Source organism: Meleagris gallopavo, chromosome 6 (assembly GCF_905368555.1).
Source record: "Meleagris gallopavo chromosome 6, MGAL_WU_HG_1.1, whole genome shotgun sequence".
NCBI lineage: Eukaryota > Metazoa > Chordata > Aves > Galliformes > Phasianidae > Meleagris > Meleagris gallopavo.
In genome coordinates, this window is record NC_139409.1 from 50,615,730 (window position 1) to 50,640,917 (window position 25,188).

Sequence of the window (25,188 nt, forward strand, 5' to 3'; positions counted from 1 at the left end):
GGTGATGTTTAGTTTTGGCACTGCAGTCACTAGGGCTATGACTGTGAAGCTGGAGTTGATGGACACAGGGATGTCTGTGAGGAAGGGACTGTGTTCCCCTACCAGGTGAGTGCTTCATCTCTCCCCTGGAGAGAGACAGTCCCTGTGCTGCATCTGTGTTATCCCTTAGCAGCGCAGTGGCATTTCCCTGCCTTCTGCTGGTATTTAAAACCAAGCCAAAATACAGATTTCCTGTTCTGTGTGTCAGAAAGCACCAGCAAAAGCTAGTACTGTGGACTTCGGAGTATTTGGTAATAGCACGTGAGCAGATCCTAATGTTCTTTCATCTTGTAGTGTGCAAGGAACACTGATGCTGTGCAGTGTTACCACGGTTTAAAATGTTACCATATTGACCCTCTTATTATTTCCTTGCAGTTATCTCTGAGTTTTTATATTGAGGCCATACTGCACGTCTAACTTGTTGCATACCCAAATATGTCTTTTACAAAGTGTTGGCAATAATTTCAGATCATTTTTCTCTAATGCATTAGTCTGATGGCTGCTTCTCATTCTTTGCTGTGCCAGTTTGCTAAGACAATACTGTTTTCATGCTAACAATTTGAGAGAAATTAATAAATAAATTTTCTTTTTTGCTGCATTCTGTTGCAGAAACTTCCCAGTGCTTTTTGTAGTGAACTGTCTGGGTTATCACTCTGTCTGTATAAACTTGTGGAATGCTATTGTTAATTGCTCCTAGTGAGAAGTAGTTTACAATGTAGAGGCTCAGAGTGATCTTATCAAAAAACAGTGGAATGCTGTTTTCACACAGGAGCTTGTTTGGTTATACACGGAAAATCTTAATTCTTAGAATCACTTATTTGGAAATGCAATATGTGTGCCTTTCAGCACGCTTTCCTGAGTTCACTGGACAGCACTCCTTTCGTACTTCTTGCAGAAAGAGAAGAGAAAAAGCATTGTTAACTTCTTTCCTTTTTCTGGACTTCAGTTTTCTGCCTTCGGTTATATTGCCCTGTAGTTCCACATCCATCTGCTTCTGCCCAGGAGATTGCTTAAGTGCTCTCAGAAAATGTGGACTGCTCTTAATTGTTGGGTGTAGTTACTGGATGCATTCTGTAGATGCTAAGAGTACCTCTGCTCTGTGCTGCCAGATCTTTCTGCAGTGACTAATATGCCTGCATGGAGAATCAATCCCACAGACCAGCATCGAACCTTGCCTGTCTGACCTCGGGGCCAGCTCTTTCATTTTGATTCAGATTTTCGCAATGATTTGCACATCACTGAAGCAGAGTTAAATGGAAGAGGATGCATTAACATAGCAGTAAAGCTAGACTGGAAACGCACAAAGGTCAGGAAATGGAAAAATGAACTACCTATTAATGTCCATTTGACCCACTGCAGATGTATAATGGCTTTGATTTCCGATTAGTGTTTATTATAGGCATAAATAGATATACAGCGTGCCATAGATGTGCAATATTAAGACAAATGTTCTTTGATGTTATTACAGCATGCATCTCTTTGAAACATTTGCAACCTCCTTCATTTCACTCCTCCCAAGAGCAGCAGTTTCATCTGTATGCTCTGTAATACCGTGCAGGAAAAAGGTTTTCATTAGACTTGTGGGAGCCTGTAACACTGTCATGCTATTAAATGATTCCTTTGGAGCTCTGAGAAATCATTCCTGTGCCTCTCAAGTGAAGGGTCTGATCTGTAAAGTTCTCTGGGCTGTCCAAATCCTTTTGTTTTGTAGTAGTTTCCAATCTCAGGGTTGATTGTACTGTGCCCTTGGTGACCACCGGGAAATACCGGTGTTCTTCATAAGGAGGGATTCATGCTCAATTTTTTGCTTTCACACAGCCTTTTTACACTTCCACCCAGCAGAGCTGAATTTCCCATCTTGCAGAAGTTGCCTGTAAAAAACTTTCTGAGCAGAAAGCCCTTTTGGTAGGCTTAGCTTGAAGTTAAAGATCTGCACCTCCTTATAGGCAGTGCTACTTTTCAGCTTGACTTTCTGGCCTGGTCTTAAGGTGTTGCTCTGTATGTTCACACCTGGGCCATGACTTGAGTTTTAAAATCATTTTTAAAATTGACCACCCAATTGAATCTTTAATAGAGACTGAAACTACCTTGTATTTCTGTTAGTGCCTTGATACAAGTGATCTTAACTTACTTTAAGAGTTCTGCTGTCATATTTTCTTTCTTTCACCAGCCTGCTCTAATTTTTTGTCTTGACTCCTGTGTCTGTCTTACAAAACACATAACCTTTTATTTATAATTTGCAAAGAATATCAAAAGAACCTTCGTCTCCAGAGGAGAAATGAGGAAATAGGGAACTGCATGTCCAATTTGCTTGTCACATCAGACTTAGCAACAGTCTTGTTAAACTTTCTGACTGGTGAATGTGCTGTGTCCCAGCCTTCCCATCATACAGAGTTTCCTCACTATTTTTCTCAGTACTTGCCCTCAGAATCCTGTTTTCAGGGTTGCTTGCAGACATCTGAATGACTTCATACCCCTTAATTAGAGCCCTTTGTCAGCTGACTATAGCATCTCCTTGTTCCCTGTAGTTTCCTCTTTTGCCAGTACTGCAGCAACCAGCTGTGTTTCAGTCGTATCAATATCTTTTGTATGGACAGTAAGAGACTATCATACCACAGTCCTGACCTGCAGAGACAGAGATGCTCTCTCAAAGCAGTGGTAGCAAGTAACTAGTCATGAGCCTGAGTATTTGAAAGGCGGTTCTGAAATTTCTATGAAGCAAATAGAGCTGGCTCCTTGCAGACCCTGAGTTGGGATCTATCTCTGTATTGCTAAGGCATCGTATATCCTTCTGGCATAATAATCCCAAATAATAACATTCTCACCTTTTCAGACAGAAAGCACTCTAGCTCTCCAGTAGAAGCTATGTAGCAGTTGTGAATCCTTTGGAGAAATTGGCTGTAAAGATTTTTCTGGTATCTGGGAGATGGAGTTTTCTAGGTATTGTTTTCTGGGGCTGTGAAGGAAAAGCAGCACTTGCAACAGCTCTGCTGCGCAGTGCCAAACAGCAATGGGGCACAGAGAGCTGTGAGTATGAAAGGGAAGTAAACATGGAAGTAAAATTTGTGAAGTTTTTCACAGTATTTACTGATTATAAGTTTTCTATTCATGCATTTCTTGAGATCAGTTTTCTTTACAGATCTTGTCTGTCATTTCCTTTGACTGCACCTTTCTTCTTTCCCTTGTTAGGGGTAGGAGTTGCATTTCTGTGAAAAATTTGTTATACCCTAAAATTTGTTTTTATCTGATGTTTGTCAGATGGAGTAAGTAATGTAAATAAGAGGCAGGTTCTGCCCACGGATATTACTCCAAAAATCTCATTTTCAGTAGGACTTTACAGAGCTACTTTTATTAGTACATTGATATTTTTGGCTAAATGCTTGTTGATGAGCTGTGTGTACACGAAATGACTTTTTCTGATATGAAAAAGAAATTTAATTAGTGAATTAATTGGAGGAAATTCTAATTTACCCTAGCTTAGCCGATAGCAGTAGAGAAACTATGTATTGTCCAACAGTGATTATATTAATTCTGTGCTTCGACTGGATATTAATTTAAAAAATCTCTATTACCCAGTTTTTCATAATCTGAGTTGTGATGGTGAATGGAGTTAAATCCAGCTGGTGGCTGCTCACAAAGAGTGTTGTCCAGGAGTCAGTACTGTGGTCTGTCCTGTTTGATATCTTTGTTGATGACCTGGACGAGGGGATTGAATTCACTCTCAGTAAGCTGGCCGATGACACTAAATTCGGGAGATGTAATCACCTGCCCGAGGGTGGGAAGGCCCTTCAGAGGGACTTGGACAAGCTGGATCACTGGACTGAGGCCAGTGGGATGAAGTTGAACAAGACAAAGTGTCAGGATCTGGACTTTGGTCATAACAACCAGCGTTATGCCGGCGGTATGCTCAGGTAGCCAAGAAGGCCAATGGCATCCTGGCTTACCTCAGAAATAGTGTTGCCAGGAGGAACAGGGAGGTGGTCATCACCCTGTGCTCAGTGCTGGTGAGACTGAATCTTGAGTAGTGTGTTCAGTTTGGGGCCCCTCTCTACAAGCAAGGCATTGAGGGATCTGGAGCGTATTGTTTAGTCTGGAGAAGAGGAGGCTCAGGGGAGACCTCATCACTCGCTGCAGCAACTGAAAAGGAGGTTGTGGTGAGGTGGGGGTCAGCTTCTTCTCTGGTGTTACTAGTGGCAGGCACTGCGAACAATTTCTTCTCTGATAGAGTGATCAGACACTGTAATGGGCTGTCCAGGGAGGTGGTTGAGTCACTGTCCTGTAGGTGTTCAAGAGATCTTTAAATGTTGTACTGAGGGGTATGGTTTAGTGGGGAAATACTGGTGACAGGTGGACAAATGGACTAGATGATCTTAGAGGTCTTTTCTAGCCTTAGTGATTCTGTGATGTTATTATGCATGTCCAAGTGAGGAATATCAAAGGAAAGACGTTTATACCTGTTGCTTCAGGTGTTGAACACAAAAATAATTGAACACTGCTGATAGACCTGAAACTCCATTCGTGTCACTTTGTTCTTCCTCTCCTAGATGAGCTCTGACGTAGGAAATAGGCAAGCAGTAGATTGGTCACTAAGGCAATGCTGACGCCCTCAGCTTCAAACAAGTTCGTACTGGGCATATCATAGGCACAATGTATCTAAATGTGAAATACAGGGGCTTTTAAGACAAAATCTGAAAGACTGTTCTGTGTGTGCTGTTGGGTCACCATTTGGCCATGCAGTACTCCCGCTTTATAATTTATATTGTACACTGTATAATAAAAATGAGAATATAGCTAAACGTGTTCTTTTTTTTTTTTTTTTTTTTTTTTTTTGTTGTAGTGGGTATGTATGATGGATCATATTGCTTCCACAAGGAACAGAGAGGATCTTTCCTTGATTTTTTAAAGCTTTTCTTTTTTTTTTTTTTTTTTGTGGTTGGTGTTCTGTCACCAGGGCTTTAGGGCTGCTTGCACATTTTACAGACGCAGATACTGTTAGAGCTGTGTGAAAAAGCTGCAAAACTGGCAATGATATGTGGAATAATTATTTGTCCTGATCTTTGTTCTACTTACTCATGCAGCCGTGCATGTATGGTATTATTTATAATATATGCATGACATCTAGTCCAGATAATTATGTGTCGCTGTATTGTCCCTAAACTTTCCAGTTTGGGGATTTTCTTTCTTCTAGATTATTCGTATGGAATCAATGCTGGAAATAAGGGAAACTCAGGTTTCTGGAGACCGTATCCTTGTGAATCATTTTTAGGTTTTGCTACTTGTAACGTTCACATCAATACACAATAAAATGCATTCTTACAGTATTAGAACATATCGATGAATATAACATCTTCATTAAAATGGATTTAAGTCATGGTGAAGCTGAAATAACTAGATATTTGTTAATTATGATTTAATTTGAAGATATGCAGTTAATTAATACTCTATACCATTAACATTCAAAAATGGAAATATCTGTCACCAGAAATAATATGTCTGCCTTGGAAAATAGGTCGTGCTCTGTGAGCAAAGGAAACAATGTTAGTGATACAGATCAATCTGTAAGAAAAGTCTTGAAGTCCTTCGTGTTGCTATTTCACTGTTACAAAACCAGCAATTACTGTCTCAGCTGTTGTTGTGACAGTGCATGCCTTCTTCACAAAGTGACAGAAAGTTTCATGAATTTAAATTACTGCTGAGAGCCCAGTAGTTGTGCACACAGAGAAGTGCTTCCAGCACTTCTCAGGTTAAAATTTGTTCGTAGACTTCCTTCCTTCTGTTTCTGTATTTCTCACGTAGCCTTTTTCATAGTTTGCTTCCATCTTGCCAGCACTCACAGTATGATGTGGCATCCACACCTCAGCTATTTTTCCTATAAACCCAGTTTAATATAGTGAGGGTTTGGGTCACTGGATTGTGAACACTGTAGGGCAGTTTCTGCAAAGTAACAGCATATTCTAAGAGTAAAAACATGCTGGGTAATTTTTTTTTTTTTTTTTCTGTTTGTACACATTTCGTGCAATGGAATTCTACAATGGAATAATAGGCCTCTTAATTATTCTTCAAAAATGTGTATTATTAAAAATATATATATTTCGCTTTTGGGAGCTAATTGTTCTTCTGTGCTACCACAGCCTTAGTAAATAGCAAGGTTAAATAACTGCTTGGCTGGACAAAAGGACTATGATTTTTCTTCTGCTTAACTTGTTTGCGTTCAGAAGGTTGATTTGACTTCTAGTCATGTGAAAAGCATTTGTTTCATACATACTGGAAAGTTGTCTGGTTTTGTATCTGCCGAACTTAACAGCATGATTGGAAACAGACAGATAATGGCAAGCTAATGAATAATGAAAAGCTGAGTGATTGAAATAGCAGAGCTGCAGGGAGATAAGAGGGAAAGCAGGGAAGAAAAGTGGAGAAACAAACAGCAGAGAAGTAAGCAATAACCAGTATTTTGACCAGTATCAGGATATGTCATTATATCAAAAGTAACCTGTCAGAATTTAAGCTTTCTCCATCCACAACTCGCAAGAGCTCTTAACTCATGTACCATGATGCACTTTGTATGAGTCACTCGGCTTGCTTCGAGAAAGGAGGGTAGATTGGTAATAATATTTTTGAAAAATAATTTTTCAACTGCTAATGTAGTGACTACATTTCAGCAACCTCCTCCATTCCCATTATTTGGCTGGTATGTTCCTAAATCCCTATCAGAGAGGATGGACATTGTGTTCACATTCTACTGAAAAAAAAAAAAAAAAAAAGAAAAAAAAAAGAGAGAGAAGAGAATAGCATGAGAAGCATCAGCTGTACTGAAAGACACTGCAACACTTAGTTTATATTTACACTTCAGTGAAGGCATCTTTATTTTGGTATGAGGGATTAAGGCACAAACTCCTCCAGTCAGGCTGGGAGGAGAAGTTCTTACTTAACTAATCTAAACCAAATAGGCAAATGTAGCAACTGTGCTTTAAAAATTATTCCTCTGCAAATGTAACAAGAATTAGTGAGAAGAGGACCTGACTCCAGGAGTCAAAAGTCGGAAGCCAACCTCCTGGTGCTAAAGAGAACGAGTCCCTAGCAGGCTGATAGTCACAATGTCTGTATCGAAATGTGTGCATTAACTTCGAGGAAGCCAGCTGCTATTGATTTCCTCACGTGCTGCCAATTGCAGCTGGGCATGGTGATGTACAACTTACTTTTGCACTTGTTTCCATGGTAAGAGTTAAAGAGTAGAAGTTGGAGTAGCAATATCTGCTTCCTGCTAACCTTTTTGTGCCTCATGTCAGTGCCAAGTGCTCCTCTCTTACTTTCTGATGTGCTACTTTCCATAAACTTTGACATAACTGAAATATGAATCATACTGTAAATGCTCCCTTCTCTTTTTCTCTCTACAGAATCTGTACCAAAACAGGTTCCTGGGCCTGGCAGCCATGGCGTCTCCATCTAGGAACTCACAAAATCGGCGCCGGTGCAAAGAGCCGCTCAGATACAGCTATAACCCTGACCAGTTTCATAACATGGACATCAGGAACAATTCCCACGAGACAGTCACCATTCCTAGGTCTACCAGTGACACAGACCTTGTCACTTCAGACAGCCGATCCACCCTGATGGTCAGCAGCTCCTACTATTCTATTGGGCACTCACAGGACCTGGTGATATACTGGGATATAAAGGAGGAAGTGGATGCAGGGGACTGGATTGGCATGTATCTCATAGGTAAGGTCCTCTTACACTTTCCCATTTGCTTTTCTTGCTATTTTTATTGGTTGTAAACATTAGAGTATTATGGGCTAATGGTTATAATGAACTAATAATACAGGTCCACTGAACGTAATCTCAAAGTGGGTTTATAAGATTTCTTTGGCTCATGAGTTGCTAGTTGTAGTCTGACTTCTGCAACTCTGACTTCCTCTTCAATAGAGATATGACAATTCTTTCTATTGACAGTTTCTTGAAGTTTCAAGGCACTTTATTTTTAAAGCCATTTAAATTTTGTGAAAATGCCTCCTGTACAAAGAACGCATAGTATTTTCAGGGTTTCCTCTTGCAAGTCCTTGAGTAATCTGTAACAGATGAGAGATTTTAGAAATCAAGCATACGAATAGGGATAGAATAAGGATATTTATTTATAATAATTATAGACTGAGGCAGTCTGGAGTTGTGTCCTAGAGGACTTTTTTATTTTTCTTTCACACTTTGGAATCTGTATTCAGCCATTAGCATGTTTTTGACATCTCCATCTGTTTAAAGCCCAGCCCCTCTTAAGAGTAATAAGAGATGGTTTTAATGGACTTTTACCTAATTGTTTCAATTTGATACAAAATAAGCATATTGACCTTATTTGAAATAGTCCTGCTGCCTAGACTGAAGTCTGTGTTAATTCTTTGCCGTCTGGTAAGTTTTAAGCATGATGGATCAGTTTCAGACACATTCCTCTATGGATTGGAGGTCTTAATGTGAAGTTCTAAATGTTGGTGCATTTGTAAATTTGTCAAAATTTGTAAATTGTGCATTCCAGAAAGGGAAGTGTTGATCAAGTTCTGCCCCTACCTGTTTGGATAAGCCCGCAAAGCACTACACAAGTGTTTTACTTTGAGTAACAATGATGTATCCTGCGCAGAAAGCAAGCTAAGCAGATAAAGCATACAAGGTTCTGAGTTGGGCAGTGATGTATTGTTCAAGTGCTTTAGTGGTTAAGATCAAAAACGTTGGCATCTTGCACCAAGGATATTAGGAACAACAATGTTGGCATGTACAAGATGTGAGTAGGAACTAGTTGTGAGATTGAAGCAGATCTGCTGGCATAGTGGTAGATATTGGAAAAGGAGTTCATTGTACTGGTGGGAGAGTTGGAGATGGAGAATGCAAGGATAGCCTAGGACATGGAGGGAAAGGAGTGAGGTATGTAGGAAGCAGGCTTTAATACTTCTTCCCATGAGTAACCTTATAAAATATCCTGTTTTGAAAACCAATGAAAGTAGGAGTCTGGAATTTAAATATTTCAGGAAAAACAAGCAAACAAACAAAAACCAAATTGGATTACAGATGCACTGAAAGCAGTTTGGTTTGTTGGCCTTCGGAAATACTTATGTTTAGTTAAGATTGCAGATGAGAAGATGCAGCTACTCCTATTTCTGGGCACTGTGAATATTCTGCAGTAGTGAAGGATGTATTGCTCCTGTAAAAAGAGGAAGAGAGCAATTTCTGGTGGTCTGGAGTCAACAGAAAGTCCATAGAGCTGTTGCATGTTGGATGAACTCATTAAGAGAGGTTTTTGAATTCAAATGATTGTTTCAAGGGCTGTGAAGGTACATCCTTTTGATGAACCCCAATTTTTTTTTATAGGTAACCTGAATACATAGAGGGTTAACTATGAAATGAAAAACTCTCCCTGATACTCCTTCATACTTTACCTAATCAACCAGGACGTTGCCCAAAATACCCCAATAAACTAGAAGTACAAGCTGTGAAATGCATCCTTGCACCTACTGGCAAAGTGCCTGACGTTAATGGAAAGAATCAATGGCTCATTCTGATGAATGCTGCTGCCAACTGAAAAATGTTTACTGTTTTTAGTCCCCAAGAAATGAACCATTGACCCTCAGTGTCTTTGGAGATGTACTGTCTCCATCCTCTCAGGTTCCCAATCTAAATAATCAATGAAATAGCGGACAGAAGCATCCTAATTTCTTTTATTTTTTCCACTCTTTTCTCTCCTTCCTTTCCAAAACCTAATGTGAGATGGGATTTATTTTTCTAGTTACTATAAAGAATGTGGTAGACTGTGAGAATCACTTGATTTTTTGGTATTGGTGTGATGTGGAAAAATCTTGGAGCCTAGCAAGTGACTGGTGCAATGATTGTATCTATACATTACTGATACAGAGCAAATTTAGAGGAAAGAATCTCTAGAAGCAATCAACTATTGAATACATTTCAAAGGGCTTTTCTTTAGAGCAGCTTCAGTTCTATTCAAGTAGTAGTAATTATGGTGCATCTTTCAGTTTCGGTCCACCAGGAAAAAGTAGAGTCCTTGTGTCTGAAGATTGCTACAAATGTGAACTGAAGGAAGGACAATGGGAAGTATCATTACAAAAACATGCTTCTGTCCTGAAATAAAGCACTGATGCATACTACATTTCAACCTTTGTGATAAATCTGCAGGAGTGGGAGATCCAGACATCCTTTGGTTTGGACCTGGACGGGCTGGAGAAGTGGGCCCATGTGAACCTAATGAGGCAATAAGGACAAGTGCAGGGTGCTGCAGTTGGGCCGGGGCAATGCCAGGTATTGATACAGACTGGGGGAAGATCTCCTGGAGAGCAGCCCTGCGGAAAAGGACTTGAGGGTCCTGGTGGGCGAGAAGCTGGACATGAGCCAGCAGTGTGCGCCTGCAGCCCGGAAGGCCAACTGTGTTCTGGGCTGCATGAAAAAAGGGGTGGCCAGCAGGGAGAGGGAGGTGATTGTCCTCCTCTGCTCGGCTCTTGTGAGGCCCCATCTGCAGCACTGCATCCAGGCCTGGGGCCCCCAGCACAGGAAGGACGTGGAGCTCTTGGAGCAGGTCCAGAGTAGGGCACTGAGATAATCAGAGGGCTGGAGCAGCTCTCCTGTGAGGAAAGGTTGAGGGAACTGGGCTTGTTTAGCTGGGAGAAGAGAAGGCTGCGGGGAGACCTCATTGTGGCCTTCCAGTACTTGAAGGGAGCGGATAAACAGGAGGGGGAACGGCTGTTTGTGAGGGTGGATGGTGATAGGAGAAGGGGAAATGGTTTTAAAGTGAGACAGGGGAGGTTTAGGTTGGATATGAGGAGGAAGTTTTTCAGCCAGAGGGTGGTGAGGCACTGGAACAGGTTGCCCAAGGAGGCTGTGGATGCCCCATCCCTGGAGGCATTCAAGGCCAGGCTGGATGTGGCTCTGGGCAGCCAGATTTGCTGGTTGGTGATCTTACACATAGCAGGGGATTTGAAACTAGGTGATCTTTATGGATTTTTTCAACCCCAGCCATCCTGTGATTCTATGATTCTATGATTCTGTGATCTCTTTTGTGCACTTGCACAGATATCCCAAATCTTCACTCCTGTTTAGGAAGGAAGTGTTCATGGCTTTTCAGATATGACTTTCATAATGTAAACTGATACATAACTACATTTTGAATTAGCAGCCAGGCAGACTGGAGCAGGAGAACCAAAGAAAGTATGAGCTTTTCACAGTCTGCTGGACAAGGGAGTAGTGTTATTACCTTTATTATTACCACTTGTGCAGCAGCACTGTTAACTATTGCATTGCTTTTGGACAAACACAGGCCCTGAGCTGCACAAGCCCAATCTTTTTTTATGATTGTGAAATTTAAGCTGAAAGGTTAGAATGAAGCAATATTGTATTGCGGTCAGTCATTAGAGCAATGTGAAATTATTTTTGTCCTTGAAGTACCAGGCAGCACGGTGTTGATTTTCTATAAATATCATTGCTGGAGCATTAGAGTTATTATTTGTTGTTTTTCTTATGGGAGGTGCTGGTAAGTCCAACAGAGGCTATACCAAAAGCAGAGCAGAAGGCAATTCCCACCTCAGAGGAGTTTAATCATTCCCATTGTAGTTTTCTCGGAAGTATCTCAAAATAGTGTTATGTGAGTGTTGGCTTTGAAATGCATAAGAACAAGTCACTCCTACGACTCCTTTTAATGGTACCCAATAAACTGCAGGCTTCAGAACAGAAATGTTCCAAGTCTAGAGAAATATAGCTAATAAAGAAGATTTCTAGAAAAATTAAAAAAAAAAGCAAAAATGGTGTTGTGTTGTAGATCATATGTTTTAATAGAGAAACTACATTGCATTTGGGATGGTATTAAAAGGCTAAAGCAGCATGAAAGAGGAGCAAGAGAGTCATCCATTTAGAGAAATTCTGGCTACTTGTGCTGCAGTTACTTTTATCAAAAATGAAGGTATCTATTTTTTTCCCCTTCAATCCATTTGCTGATTTGTAAGAATGTCCAAACAGGCTTTGCAGAAGCAGGTGAAAGTTGAATTTAGAACTGATTCTTGGAGTTAACTTGCTCGTGCTCTTAGGAAATTGACTAGACAGCCACTCTGATATAAAACAGTGTAAAATATTGTGACTATGTATCTCATGCCAAAAAATATTATTGATGATGTCTGCCCTGTAACTGGATGAAAGCATTCACATGATTTTGTTGAAGGGTCATAAGAAAAACTCTTCAGTTGAAAGGAGATTAGTAAATGTTGACTGTGTTAAAACACAGGTTTATTACTTTAAAGTAATTTAAGATTAGCCATGATAAGATGACAGAAAATATGGGACTTTGGAAAACAAGCCCCTTTCTGGGTGCCTACGACATATTGTGCCCTCAGGAATAGGAATTACATTTCATCCCTGCTAAGCTAGAACTCTGGAGATGGTCTGACTTCCCGCTGCAGCATGTATCAGCTCAAAGCTAGGCAGTGGAATATCTGAATTCTGTGACAGCTCACCTGATATTTGCATGTGTCTTCCCTCAAGGGAGCTATATCATTTTGAATATCAGCAGTCTTTCAGAAACATGTCCACATGTAAACAACCAAAAAGAGTTGTCTGAGAAATTTGAACATGATAACACAGCTTTGCTTCTATTTAGAAATCTCTGGAATTTATGAGCTTTCTTTGCAGAAAAGCTATGAGTAAAGAAAACAAACACTGAAAAAAAAAAGAAAGATGAAGCCAAAACAGAGTTATGAATAATTAAGATAGTGTTATTTCTTTATTTCTTTATTTACTTGTTTATTTATTTTGAAGATCTATCACTTAGTAGCTACTGTGAGATAGATCAAATATTTGCACTTATTTATCTCAATTTTCTCTTCCTCTGTTTTCTCTTTTACTATTACTATTTGCTACAGTATGAAGTCTCTTAGATGAATTAATATGGGCTTCTGGCAGCTCCTTTAAAGAGCTATCTTATAATTAATGCAGTAGCATTTTAGCTGCTACAGATATGGAGATTTCACATCCATCATCATCTCCATATCTGACATAGAATACCAACTGAGAAATGTTTAAATCAAACTTTGAAAGAATGTTTGCTCTGGTGTCTGTGCACACTGACGTTAGGAATTGATCAGTGCTAATATTACTTACATACAGTAAAGTCCTTTCTCTTTTGGCAGTTCCTTGTGGGAATGTAAAGATTTATTAATGGCTGTTTATTACATTTTTCTTCTTTCACAAATCTCACAGGGTCCGATTTCCTGACTCCATTTGTTTTTTGACAGAGTAATAGTTCTCAAGTGTATGTAAGTAAACTAGGTCAAATGCCTTGACCTAAATAATGACTGAAGTTTAGCTTCTAAGTAATGTGTTGCTCTTCTGTTTTAGCCTTTGATGTTATTTCTCTCCCAAAAAGGCAAATTGCACCATAACCCAACATTCTTCACATTGATTTTAGGCTTGGAGGGCCTTGTGTGCCACTATTGCCTACTGAATCAAATAGAAAGAGCCATGTATTTTTCCTGCAGTTGGTCTTGTATCAGAACGAGTTTGTACAGCTATTTTATCAAACGTTCAGTCCATATGAACAGTGTCACATATGACCAGCAGAGATTGAAAATGTTGTAGAAGTGGTAAGGTACATATAAGACTAGGAACTGTGGGTCTCTGCATTACAGCCCTGACTTCATCTCACTCTGTGCATTTACACACTGGTTGCTTCACCTCTCTACCTGAGATACAGCCATCGCTAAAACAAAGCACTTCATAATGCTTCTAAGCAGTTAATTTTGTTGTTGTTGGATGTTATATCCTGGGGTTGCCACCTTTCTGATCCTTTTGTAGCCTAATATCAGATCATGCTCTTTGTTACTTCTCCTTGCTGGCTCTGGGCTGGGGCTAGCTGCCTTGGCTTGCTGTGAGCACGTCAGCAAGTTTAGTTTTGTTCGGCACCTGCAGTTCTGCTCCCTCTGTAAAACAGCAGTGTCCAGAGGCCACACAGCTTTCACAAAGAACAGCACCTTTTATTTCAGGAAAAAAAAGTATTAGAGGAGCAAACCTGTCATAACAAACAATAAAATACCTACACATATGAGTTCTTTGTTTCCACCTGGCTTGCACTCCCCTGGCTCCCACTTCATGGGAGTGACTTGCCTTTTCAGACTGAATCACTTTTTTTTGTATATTGCAGTTCTGTATCTAGTGGACCACTTTGTCCCACAAAACCAGCATGTGTCATTTCCAGCCCCACTGTGTATGTCACTAACAGTTAGCATTTGATTCAGTTTCACCTCTTACAGATAGGTGCAATCAAGGATCTCTGCATATTAACTGCATGTATAGCTTCTGATCCCTTCTCAGCACTTCCAAGGTTTGTGTCTGTATTTGTCTGCTGTTGACAATGTTAGTATTACAAAGCTCCTGTAAAAGCAATTGTACAATGCCATTGTGTTTTTTGGCACAGTCATCAGGTCACGGAAGTCAAAGGTAAAGAAGCCCATAGATTGCCAGTTCTTTTCCTTTCTATATCTTGAATATGTGATAGAGAGGTGTATACTAGTGCTGAAAGATTCCCATTTTCCTTTAGTACGTCTACATGAAATGACAGCTGTGGTATTATGAAACTTTCCAGGTGAGTTTGCAGAAGAGTCTTCCACTTCAGCTGTCATCTTGAGTATTTGGAAAGGGAAATCATACAGGCAAGGAGCATACCAGCTTCAGGCCTCTGTGATTTCCATCATCCTTATACCCAGGGATAGTACTGCTTCTGTGCAATGGGATCCACATTGCTATATGTACCACACTAGTAATTAAGACAGTAATGACCACTCACTAAAACATTTTTGAAGAAATCAGGCAGTCAGGGAATACTGGGACACCAAAAGTCAGTTTATGGCCTCAGTCCTTGAAAATGCTTGATCCACGGAGCAAATTCAGACCATTGACTGAGTAGACTCAATCACAGCATAAACAGTGGGATGCACAAATGTAACTCTCAACAAGATAAGGGTTGTTGTATGCAGGTTGTCAAACTAACCACATGCTTTTTGAAGGTTCAGCATGTGTATGTCGTCTTAGTTTTCTAAACCTAACTAAATCATTCTTCTCACTCCTTAGTGTTTGTAACACGTAAGTGCACTGTTCATAATATTTGAATATCCTCATAGTCCATCATGACTATTGTAATGACTACATTTAGCTTTCTTTATCTTTTCTCATCCATTGATCTCACCAGCCTAAAGACATTTCTTTCCTCAACGAATTTCTACCTTATAATAACTTATAGTTGAATGCCATTTTTCAGATATAGTCACTCCAGATTATCAAGAGATTCTTTACACCACGGTGCTTCAGAGCACATCTGAGTTATGTGGACCTTCTCCTTTTTTTTTTTGCTGCTGTATCAGATCACAATCTTCAGTTCAATTTGCTGTCTGCTGTTATGTCTTTCAACATCGCTATAAGTCCACTTTTTAAGTACTACAAATTATTTCTTCCATTTTTTAATGAACATTGTTACCCTGGACAAGTGCCGTTCTTGTTTGCATTTTAGATCTTCCTATCTCTGTTTATATCACGTCTTTGTATTGCTTTGGCCCTATAACATCCCTTATTTTATTATCCTTAAGCAATTTCATGGGTTCACTGTTTTCTCCTAATCTACATTTTCCTAATTATACTGGCAAGGCTTCCACTGATTGCAAGAACTTTTGACTGGCTAATATGTTAAAAACAAAGCAAAAAAAAAAAAAAAAAAAGAAAAAAGAAAAAAAAGAAAGAAAAGAAAAGAAAAGAAAAGAAAAAGCAACAAACCAACAACAAACAACAAAAAGTTCTTTTATGTTGGATCTCACCAAATGTTGTCTATCTTCTGATTTCAGTATGCACTGAGACATTCATGATCATTTTTGTTTGGAATCCTCTCTCCCATTTTCACTTTGGTGTGAAAGCTGAATGTCATTAATTGTGGAGAAAATTGTGCAATGCATAGCTAAAGTATAGCTGTTGCTGTACAAAAAGCCAGATGTGTCCCATCTGTCACAATTATGAGAATATACCTGGAAGTCCAGGAGCATTAAATTGGAAATCTGTGTCTGGGACAGGCATAGAATCATAAAATCATGGAATGGCTTGGGTTAGATGGGTAGTTAAACATCACCAGTTCCCCTGCCGCGAGCATAGTTGTTAACCTCTAAATCAGGCACAAGATCAGGGCCCCATCCAGCCTGGCCTTGAACACCTTCAGGGTTGGGGCATTACAACTTTTTTGGACAGCCTGTTCCAGCACCTCACCGCTCTCTGGATGAAAATTTTCCCCTAACTTCTAATCTAAATCTCTCCTCTTTTAGTTTTAAACAATTCTTCCTTCTACCACTATCAGAGTGTGTAAAATTTGTGTTCCCCTCCTGACTATAAGCTCCTTTTAAGTGTTAGAAGGCCACAGTGATGTCTCCTCAGTACCGTCTCTTATCTAGGTTGACTAAGCCCAGTTCCCCCAATCTTTCTTCCCAGGACAGATGCTCCAAGCCCTCTGATCTTCTTCATGGCCCTTCTCTGGATCCATCCTGTTGAACTTTTTCTTGAGCTGGGTTCCCCACGGCTAGAATGCAGTACTTCAGATGGGATCTCAAAAGGGCTGATCACCCTTCTTTTGGTGCAACAAGGCATACAATTGGTCTTCCAGGGCTGCAAGTGCACACTGTTGACTCATGTCCAACTTCTCTTCTACTAGGACACTGAAGTTTTTTGCCAGGCTACTCTCAATGAGTTCTTGTCTCAGTCTGTACATATACCTGGGATCGCCATGATTCAAGTGCAACACCTTGCACTTGGCCTTGTTGAACCTCGTTACGTATTTGTGGGCCCACTTTTCAAGCCTGTCCAGGTCCCAGGGTAGCGTCCCTTCTTTCTATTGTATCAACAGTACCACTCAGCTTTGTGTCATCCACAAACTTGCTTGAAGGTGCACTCAATCCCACTGTGTGTGTGACTGATAAAGATGTTAAATAGTACCTGTCCCAAGACTCATCCCTGGAGGACACCACATGTGACCAGCCTCCACCTGAATACAGAGCTGTTGATCTCAACCCTCTGGCTGCAGCCATCCAACCAATTCTTTATCCATCAAGTAGTCCAGTCTTCAAATCCATCTCTCTCCAATTGAGAGATAAGGATGTGGTATGGGACCATATCAGTGGCCTTTCAGAAGTCCAGGTACATGACATCAGTTGCCCTTCCTAGTTGATCTTGGACATGCTTTTCTCTTACACTGGGAGAGACTCTGCTCTCCTGACTTCCACTCAAAGGTTCAGAGACATGAGAGACTTCAGAAGCCTGAGTGTCAGTGGTAACTGGGGCAATGAACTTGAGTAGCTTAGCCTTTTCCATGTCAATTCAAGCCAGTTCTCCCTTTTCATTTGTCAGAGGGGATACACTCTCCTTTGCCTGTCTCTTCTGGCCAGTGTACCTATAGAATCCATTCTTGTTATTTTTCACATCCCTTACCAAGTCCCATTCCAGGCATAGCTGAAATAGCAGTGAAAGTATACTTCATATCCTGTCCTTGGTGACCAAGAATTGTTGCAACTTTGCCAACTTGTTCATTTTAGTATGATCCTTTTTCTTCCTACCTCAACTTTCCTCTGGTCTTTCTCTCGTTGTGTCTTCCACTCATTGCTACTCTCCACACATTGTTCACATTTTTTTACCTCTGAGCTTCCTCCCTATCCACTGAGAGAAAAGTAATTTTTGTGGAATTAAAATGGAACCACTCCTGTAGCTAAAGCACGTACGTAGCTCTTAGGTCAAGGACTGAGCTTACAACACCAGTGAAGAATTAGATCTTTATTTTCTAGAATTCTTCTAGAAATTATAGCGGATTGGATGCTATCTGTAACTTGCAGTATGGTCATTGTCCTTTTGTCATGTTAATGTGCCTTCACCAAAAGCGCTCTGAGTTGAGACACAATAAAGCAATGTGTAGTTTGAAATGAAGGGAACAATTCCATCAGGCTGAATTTTACACAAGCTCTGCATTTACCAGAACAGTGTTGCATTTTCACCTTATACATAAATAAAAAGGCATCAGAAATTGGCAAGTGAATTAACTGTGATTTTTTGATCCAGATTAGAGCCAGATCCATTGCTGTTGAAGTCAATGGAAACATTCCTATCGACTCCTGTAATTATAGCCATTATTTGTGAACATTTATTGTGGTATCTCTGTAAATAAGAAATTTATCATCATTTTACATTCTTCTTCAAATGATAAATTGGGTGGTAAGTGAAGAAAGTGAAAAAATAGAAAGCTTATCCATAGCTTACATTTGTGTTATCTTGCAAAATAGTTTTAGTTTATTGACATTCTGTGCTTTACAATGTCCCTTTCCCAGCTTTCTATGCAGACTGCAAAACAGATCAACCAGAGCTAGACTTCTCTGTACAGAAAACATTTTTAAAAGCTTTTTCCTAAGTATGTTTATTATAGTACAGACATACATATTGACCAGAAGCACTTTTAAATTTGAAACTAAAGCAAATTTGTTCAACTAAGGACTATAAAGCCTTCTGTAATTTTAGCAGTGCAGCATTTCTTATTCATAAAGGATCAAGACATGAAGTGTGGTTTTTATTTTTGTGCAGTAATTTCATTGAGTGTATAGAAAGCAAGTGTTGCAATATGCAGTGTTAAATCAAATTAATGATGGATAAGAGACTGGAGTATTGTACCAAGTTTGAGAACGTGTCTGACATTGTGTTCCTCTGTAGTGTTAGGTACTTTTTTCTTTGAACGTAGCCCAGATTATTCTGCAGTTATCATCCTTGGAGAATATGGAAAGATAGATTAATCATATTTATCAACAAGATATTGTATGAGAAGGTGCATTGTTCTTTCACTTCCCGCTTTAGCCCAAACTGACCAAAAGGATCACTCTGCTGTTTGTATTTTGAACTACCTCAGTTCCTCTGAGGAAGATGTATCAGCTCTGTTTGTGTCTTTCTGGGTATTTCAGACAAGCTTTCAAATACCACGGGCCTGCTGACAGCATCTGAAGCTCCTGCACCATATTTTACAGACCTTTTTGAGGGGTGGCTTTTATCAGTTTTTCCTAATTCCTCTGAAGAACAGCATGCTTTTTGTCAATTCTTTACTGTCTTTCATCTGAAAGATAGCTTTCTTTGGTGATAGCTCTTTATCTCACTACGGATAGCACTTGTAAAGTATGTCGGGATCTCTCAGCATGGCAGCAACAGTGCAGAATACTTTTAGCAGTAAAGGCTGTGCTTAGAGGTATTTGTTTCAGTAGGGACAAGCGATTTGTCAGAATTGCTGCTGGTTCTCAACTTGCTAAGGTTTGTCACTAGAGTGCCTTGGTCCTTCTTTCTGCTTCTCAGGCCCTGTGGCACAGCACGTACTCATTCATCACCTTCCCCTATTCTTCCAGGGAGATGTGAGGTGCTGGAGGCTTGTCTGCCTCTGCTCCAGCCCTGACACAGCTTTGGAGGTCTGCAGCCACTTCCCCTCTCAAGGCATGTTGGCTGGCTGGCACCTCTGTGCCCCAAGAGCAGGGCAGGCAGAGAGCACCTTCTGCCAGCAATCCCTCCAGCCCACCTCAGCTGCCTGCACAGTCACTGTCTCCAGCCAACGCTCAAAGAGCAGTGCATCCTCAGTGCTCCTTCATGTGGCAATTTTCTAAATTAGCTACCCATTTTCCATCTGAGCAAATGAAGCCTCAATCTGAGGGTGGTTGCAAAGTGTTTGCTTTTAGTCAGGTGGGCCCAAACCCAGGCTATAGTAGGAATTGCCAGCTAGGCAGAGACTTAGTGAAAAGGTTAATCTTATTTCAGAAATAGAGGGAGGGAGATGCATTACAATGCTTCATTGGAAAAATGTCAAAAGCCATTAGCTGCTGGCTGAAATATATGAAAGGGAGCGGCATTAGCTCTGCTCTTCGTTCTGTCTACAGGTGAAATGAAGCATTTCACCATTTACCTTTGGGAATTAAGATGCAACATGTTTTTAGTCTCCATTCCTTTGTCATTGGAATTGTTGGTAGAAATACAAAGTATTCCTTTTACTTTGCACATACCTATTTTCTATTTTGGTGTTGTGTCGTCTCCACACTTACATATGGTGTGCTGTGACTGCTATATATGTGTATATTTATATATATACACACATACACAAACATATGCAAATATATGTAGTGCTCTAGACAGCTGTGTATTTTACATACAGTTTTATTTCTCTATGTGCTATATGTGTGATATTTGGGGAGTAGCATGCCTGGAGTAATACCACTTGTCAACTAAACCTGATTGACAGGAGGTATTTGTACATTCCAGTCTCCAGAACAGTTTCAACTGCTGTTATTTTTCATATTTTCACCTTTCAAAAATACATCCCTTCGAAAACTGAAAGATTTCCTATTTGGACTTGCACATATTTTTCTAGAGATAAATTTTGTTTGGTTCAAAAATCCCAGCTATCTTAAATTTCTACTGGACTGAAAATACAGTTTTCTTTCTCTAGAAGAAGGAGGTACCATGCTTTTCAAAGTATACAGACAGGACATCTGATTGGAAGAAGGATCTACATACAGGATTTTTAAATCATGATATTCATGAATATGTTTTATTGTCATTATAAATTTAGTTATAAATTCCTTTCATCCTTGCCCTGATCGTTTATCATTCAGATAGCAAGCTTCTTCATTTTGTAAGAGCTAAATAAACAGTACCAGCATGTTGTTGTTTTTTTTTTTTCCCTGTAGCTCAAAATGTATAGTGTGTTGGGGGGATACCTAAAGGGTCTTCTGCTTCTGCTTGGGTGACCTGCATATTGCAGGAAATTCACCTTAAGGCATCCTTTCCACTGCCCAAGCCTGTATTTTATCAGTGGCTGCTGTGAGTGAATGTCTGTATGTTTTCTCTGACACACTGTGCTACCCGAACTTTTCCTTTGGACACTGTCTTTTTGAACGTTCCTTTCTCCTGGCAGGAGGCAGCGAGGAGACATTAGTTTGTTGGTGAGAACAGCTGGTCTTTTCTTTCTCATATCCTCACCTATTAGCTGTAACTGTAGAGCAGCCTGCTTCTTCCTTTCCTGTGTTCTCCTAACTTGAGCATGCAGATGAAGAGCAGTCTTTTTTCTTAGATTGGCTTGCCAAGCTTTCTGCCATTTCCATAAAAAGATGAGAAGGCTTTCTGTAGTCATCCCCACTGGCTCATCTTGCAATACAAATGTGATTTGGTTCGGGTGTGGGCAGATGCTGACATCTCTGTCAAATTAGAGAGATTGTGAGACGCAGAGCTTGTGTAGCCGTTATGCCAGCTGTGGGAAGCAGACAACAACCAACCCAGTGTATGAGCCAGCTGGCCCCAACAGATAGTATGTGTGAATGCAGCATTTTAAACCAGATTCTGGGATCTCTTGTGCCACTAAACTCTTGCCTAAAATGTCTGTGATTTATTAAACAAAGCCACCCGGTTTAGCTCAGCTAAGCTTTCTTAAGCAAGAATGATGTCTTATAAACAGTAATTACTCGTGCATCTCAATAACATGGCAGATGTTGGAGCCTCTCCAGCAGCTTCCAGAATCTAAATATGACAAATAAACATCACAGGAGATGAAACTAGAGAGCAGCAAGCCTGAGGTGAAGGATGTCCTCTGTACATAGTCAGGGTTGCAGGCTCCAATTCAGGCACAACATTTTGGTCTATGGTCACCTGTAAGTATATAAAGTATTTTCCCTGCCAGACCAAAGAGGACAGCTCACACATTTAAATCTTGTCGGGTGCTCCTGCTTCCCAGAATAAAGTGTGTAATAGTGGATAATCTGTATCTAGGGTGGTCCTTATTGAAGTAGTCAAAGATAAACACTTTTCTGCCTCTTTTAAATGGAATTTGACATTTAAAAGAAGACAAAATGAACTATAAAATACAAATGAAGAAGAGAAGTTGTACCAGAGTTTGAAAGGTTGCCATGGGAAAGTACTGTGTAAATGTGATAAAAAATTTCTACTTCTACAAAGAGCAAGAGACACAGCTAATGAAATAATTATTGACAATTAGCAAGTCAGTAAAGGGAAAATGTATTGCAGAAAACATGGCTGTTTATAATTATCCATTGCAATCATTAACAACCTCTTTAAAAGGTTTTCTTTTGTAAATCCCTCAAGAGAGCACACTAAATAGTTCGGTATTGGTAGCCCAGTTGTCTTCTTCCTTCTGTAGCATAGCTATGTAAAAATAAAGTAATAACATTTGTATCTGCCTGCTGCTTTATTTTTTCAGTGAAAGTGAAGTTTTTCTTCAATTTAAAAGACTTCTCTGTTTAACTTTTATATATGTAGTTGAGAAATATGTTGCTCTTTGCATATATATACTCGAATAATACCTTGCTCTTGAAGTGTCTTGACTTTGTATGCCAATCAGCAATCTCCAAAAGTGCTGTGCTTGGTTCTGTATGACAAATAAACCTGCTTGTTGATATGGACCTCTCTGGCAATGTGTTTATTACTTTGTATTGTTCGTCTTGTTTCTGGAGGTTATTTCAATGTCCATATCAGTGTGACAAGCTGAGCATTCATGGTAGCCTTGAGTGCAGGAACAGGGAACCCTGTGGCTGTGGTAGCTCTGGACACTGCTTTCATGTCTCTACACCACCTTATGCTGCTCCATGCATCCAAACAGCCTGATCAGAGCTAGCCTCAGATGGTCTGTGGAGCTCTGCAGCTTGTCACATCATCACTCCATTCTCAGACATGGTGTCCTTCATTATGGTGGGATCTTTTTCATTGACCTATGTGGTAATGAAGTGATTCATGCCATGTTTATGGTAATATATTTTATTCATGCCATGTTAATGTTGATGTATTTTAATACTGGATTTAGTGGATCATATTTTATTTAGGTTTTTGTGTGACCAATAATGAATGTAATTGTCTTTGGAACAGAATTGCAGCACCCACCTAGGGCTTTCTCAGCTGCGAGGCTGACTCGATTAGAGCATGTTTCTGCAAGTCTGTCAAAATTAGAGCTGCCTTCGTTGCTGAAAGGAGGTTGCTCGCTGGTTCCTGTGAGCAGAGATCTCAGCCTTCCACTTCCTTCAGTGCTTTAGCAGCTCACAGCAGATCCACGAATCTGAGTAGCAAGGCCATGGCAGGGAGATATAACATTACCTGCAGGGCTGTTGCTTCAGCCCCTGGAGTGTGAGGCCATTCAACCTGCTACAAGCCTCTACCCTTAAGTCTCAAATGGTCTGTAAATGACTGTCTATTTTATTTTTTGTTGTGCTGTTCACATTTACTAATTATCAAAACCATACACACTGTTTTGCTATGGTGACAATATGTGCATTTTTGTTGGCTTGAAAGCTAGTTTAAGCTCACAAGCAAGCAGGAGCCATGTCAGGGCCTTGTTAGTGGTTCTTTATTTGTTGAATGAAAGACCATCAGGAAGCAGACCCTCACCTTGAGGCCACAGTATGTTTGTTACCCTCTGTACTGGATAGGGCTTGCAGATTTATCTTGAAAAGAGTTGGCTGACACGGTCTAAATTGAAATTTGAAAGCAAACTGAAAATTAATCAGTGTGTACAGTCAGAAGGCTGCACTTCAGACTCACTGCCTGCCCTACAGTTATTTGCACACAGCCCTTTGCATGCAAGGCAGTTGCTTTCTCAACCTTCAGCCTGAAAGCTGTCAGCAACTTTTTATAGCTTACTTGTTGATACAGACATCTTTGAAAATTAGCATGGTAGTCTGACAACCTCCAAGTGTCCCAAAAAGCTTCAAATGGACAGCACTTCGTTACCAGTCATATGGTTTTAAGGAAGGACCTGGGTATTCTGGTGCACTACAGGTTGGCTATGAGCCAGCAGTGTGCCCTTGTGGCTAAGAAGGCCAATGGTATCCAGCAGTGAATAAAAACGAGCATGGCCAGCAGATCAAGGGAGGTGATCCTCACCATATACTCCCCCTGGTGAGGTCACATTTAGAATACTGTGTCTAGATCTGGGCTCCTCCATACAAAAAAGACAGGGGTCTCCTAGAAGGAATGCAGCAAAGGGCCACAAAGATGAGTAAGGGCCTGGAGCGACTCCTGTATGAGGAAAGGCTGAGTAACCTGGGTCTGTTCAGCCTGGGGAAAAGAAGAGTGACGTGAGATCTGATTAATGCTTATAAATATCTAAAGGCCAGGATGAGGCCAGGCTCTTCTCGGTGGTGTGTAGTTATAGGAAAAGGAGTAGCAGCTAGACAATTATTTTTAATTAGATAGGGATTGATCTGAATTAAGCAAGATGTTTTTATGTTTGAGAATTTTATAGGGATGTAGCTTTCAAAATTACATCCATGAAAATCTTTGATTTTAAGAAGAGCTGCAATGATTTAAAATATAAGTGAATGAGAAAGCAAATTTCTTAACATGTGGTGTCAAGCTGTCTAGCAGCCGTGGTATGTTCTGTAAAGCCAAAGGCATATTTTTAGCCTGACTCTCTGTTATGCATATTGTCACAACAGTTTATGATACCGTTTTCTTTGTTTGTAGATGAAGTCTTGTCTGAAAACTTTCTGGACTACAAGAACCGTGGAGTCAATGGCTCTCATCGTGGTCAGATTGTCTGGAAGATTGATGCCAGTTCTTACTTTGTGGAGCGTAAGTATTTTTTCAATTTCACTATAGCTATTCAATTTCACTATATATTCAGCCTATGCAGAAAGATAATTGAATTCCTTGTCGAGTTGTTAGTGTGATAGTGTTATACCCAATATATCCTGTAGGAAAGGCCAAAAGTGTTACCATAACTTTGAACGCATTAAGAGGAACTGAAATGCCCTATGGATTAGAAAAACATAGCTTCTACAAGAAAATAAATTTTGTGGATATTGACTTGCTTACGTATTTTAACTTTTTTAATACAGCTATTGAAAAATATTTAATCAGTTTGCTGTTATTTGGACATTGCCATTAACAGTGAGTGGCATTTACTTTAATATAGTGTTAAGAAAAAGAATTCCGGGACATAATCTCACTTCTGGAAGATTCACACTGTCTTTGAGTTGGAAAACCTCATGGAGGGTCCACCATATTTGAATGGATGCAGAAATCAAAAAAGGGTTCAGTCTGGTTATTGTCTAGCTTGCTGTAACTGCATGTTGTTACACT

At 40.0% G+C, this 25,188-nt stretch overlaps 1 protein-coding gene across 6 annotated transcripts in view; it reads left to right on the forward strand.

Moving 5' to 3' along the window:
• The window catches only part of HECW1 (HECT, C2 and WW domain containing E3 ubiquitin protein ligase 1), a 237,126-nt gene that overhangs the window by 68,808 nt on the left and 143,130 nt on the right, over positions 1–25,188 (forward strand). For all 6 annotated transcript variants that reach the window (XM_085226720.1, XM_085226721.1, XM_085226718.1 and 3 more), the window contains 2 exons: positions 7,434–7,758; positions 24,571–24,678. In XM_085226720.1, the coding sequence (XP_085082846.1) occupies positions 7,470–7,758; positions 24,571–24,678 (397 nt within the window). In that variant the 5' untranslated portion in view covers positions 7,434–7,469. The remainder of the gene's footprint in view (positions 1–7,433; positions 7,759–24,570; positions 24,679–25,188) is intronic.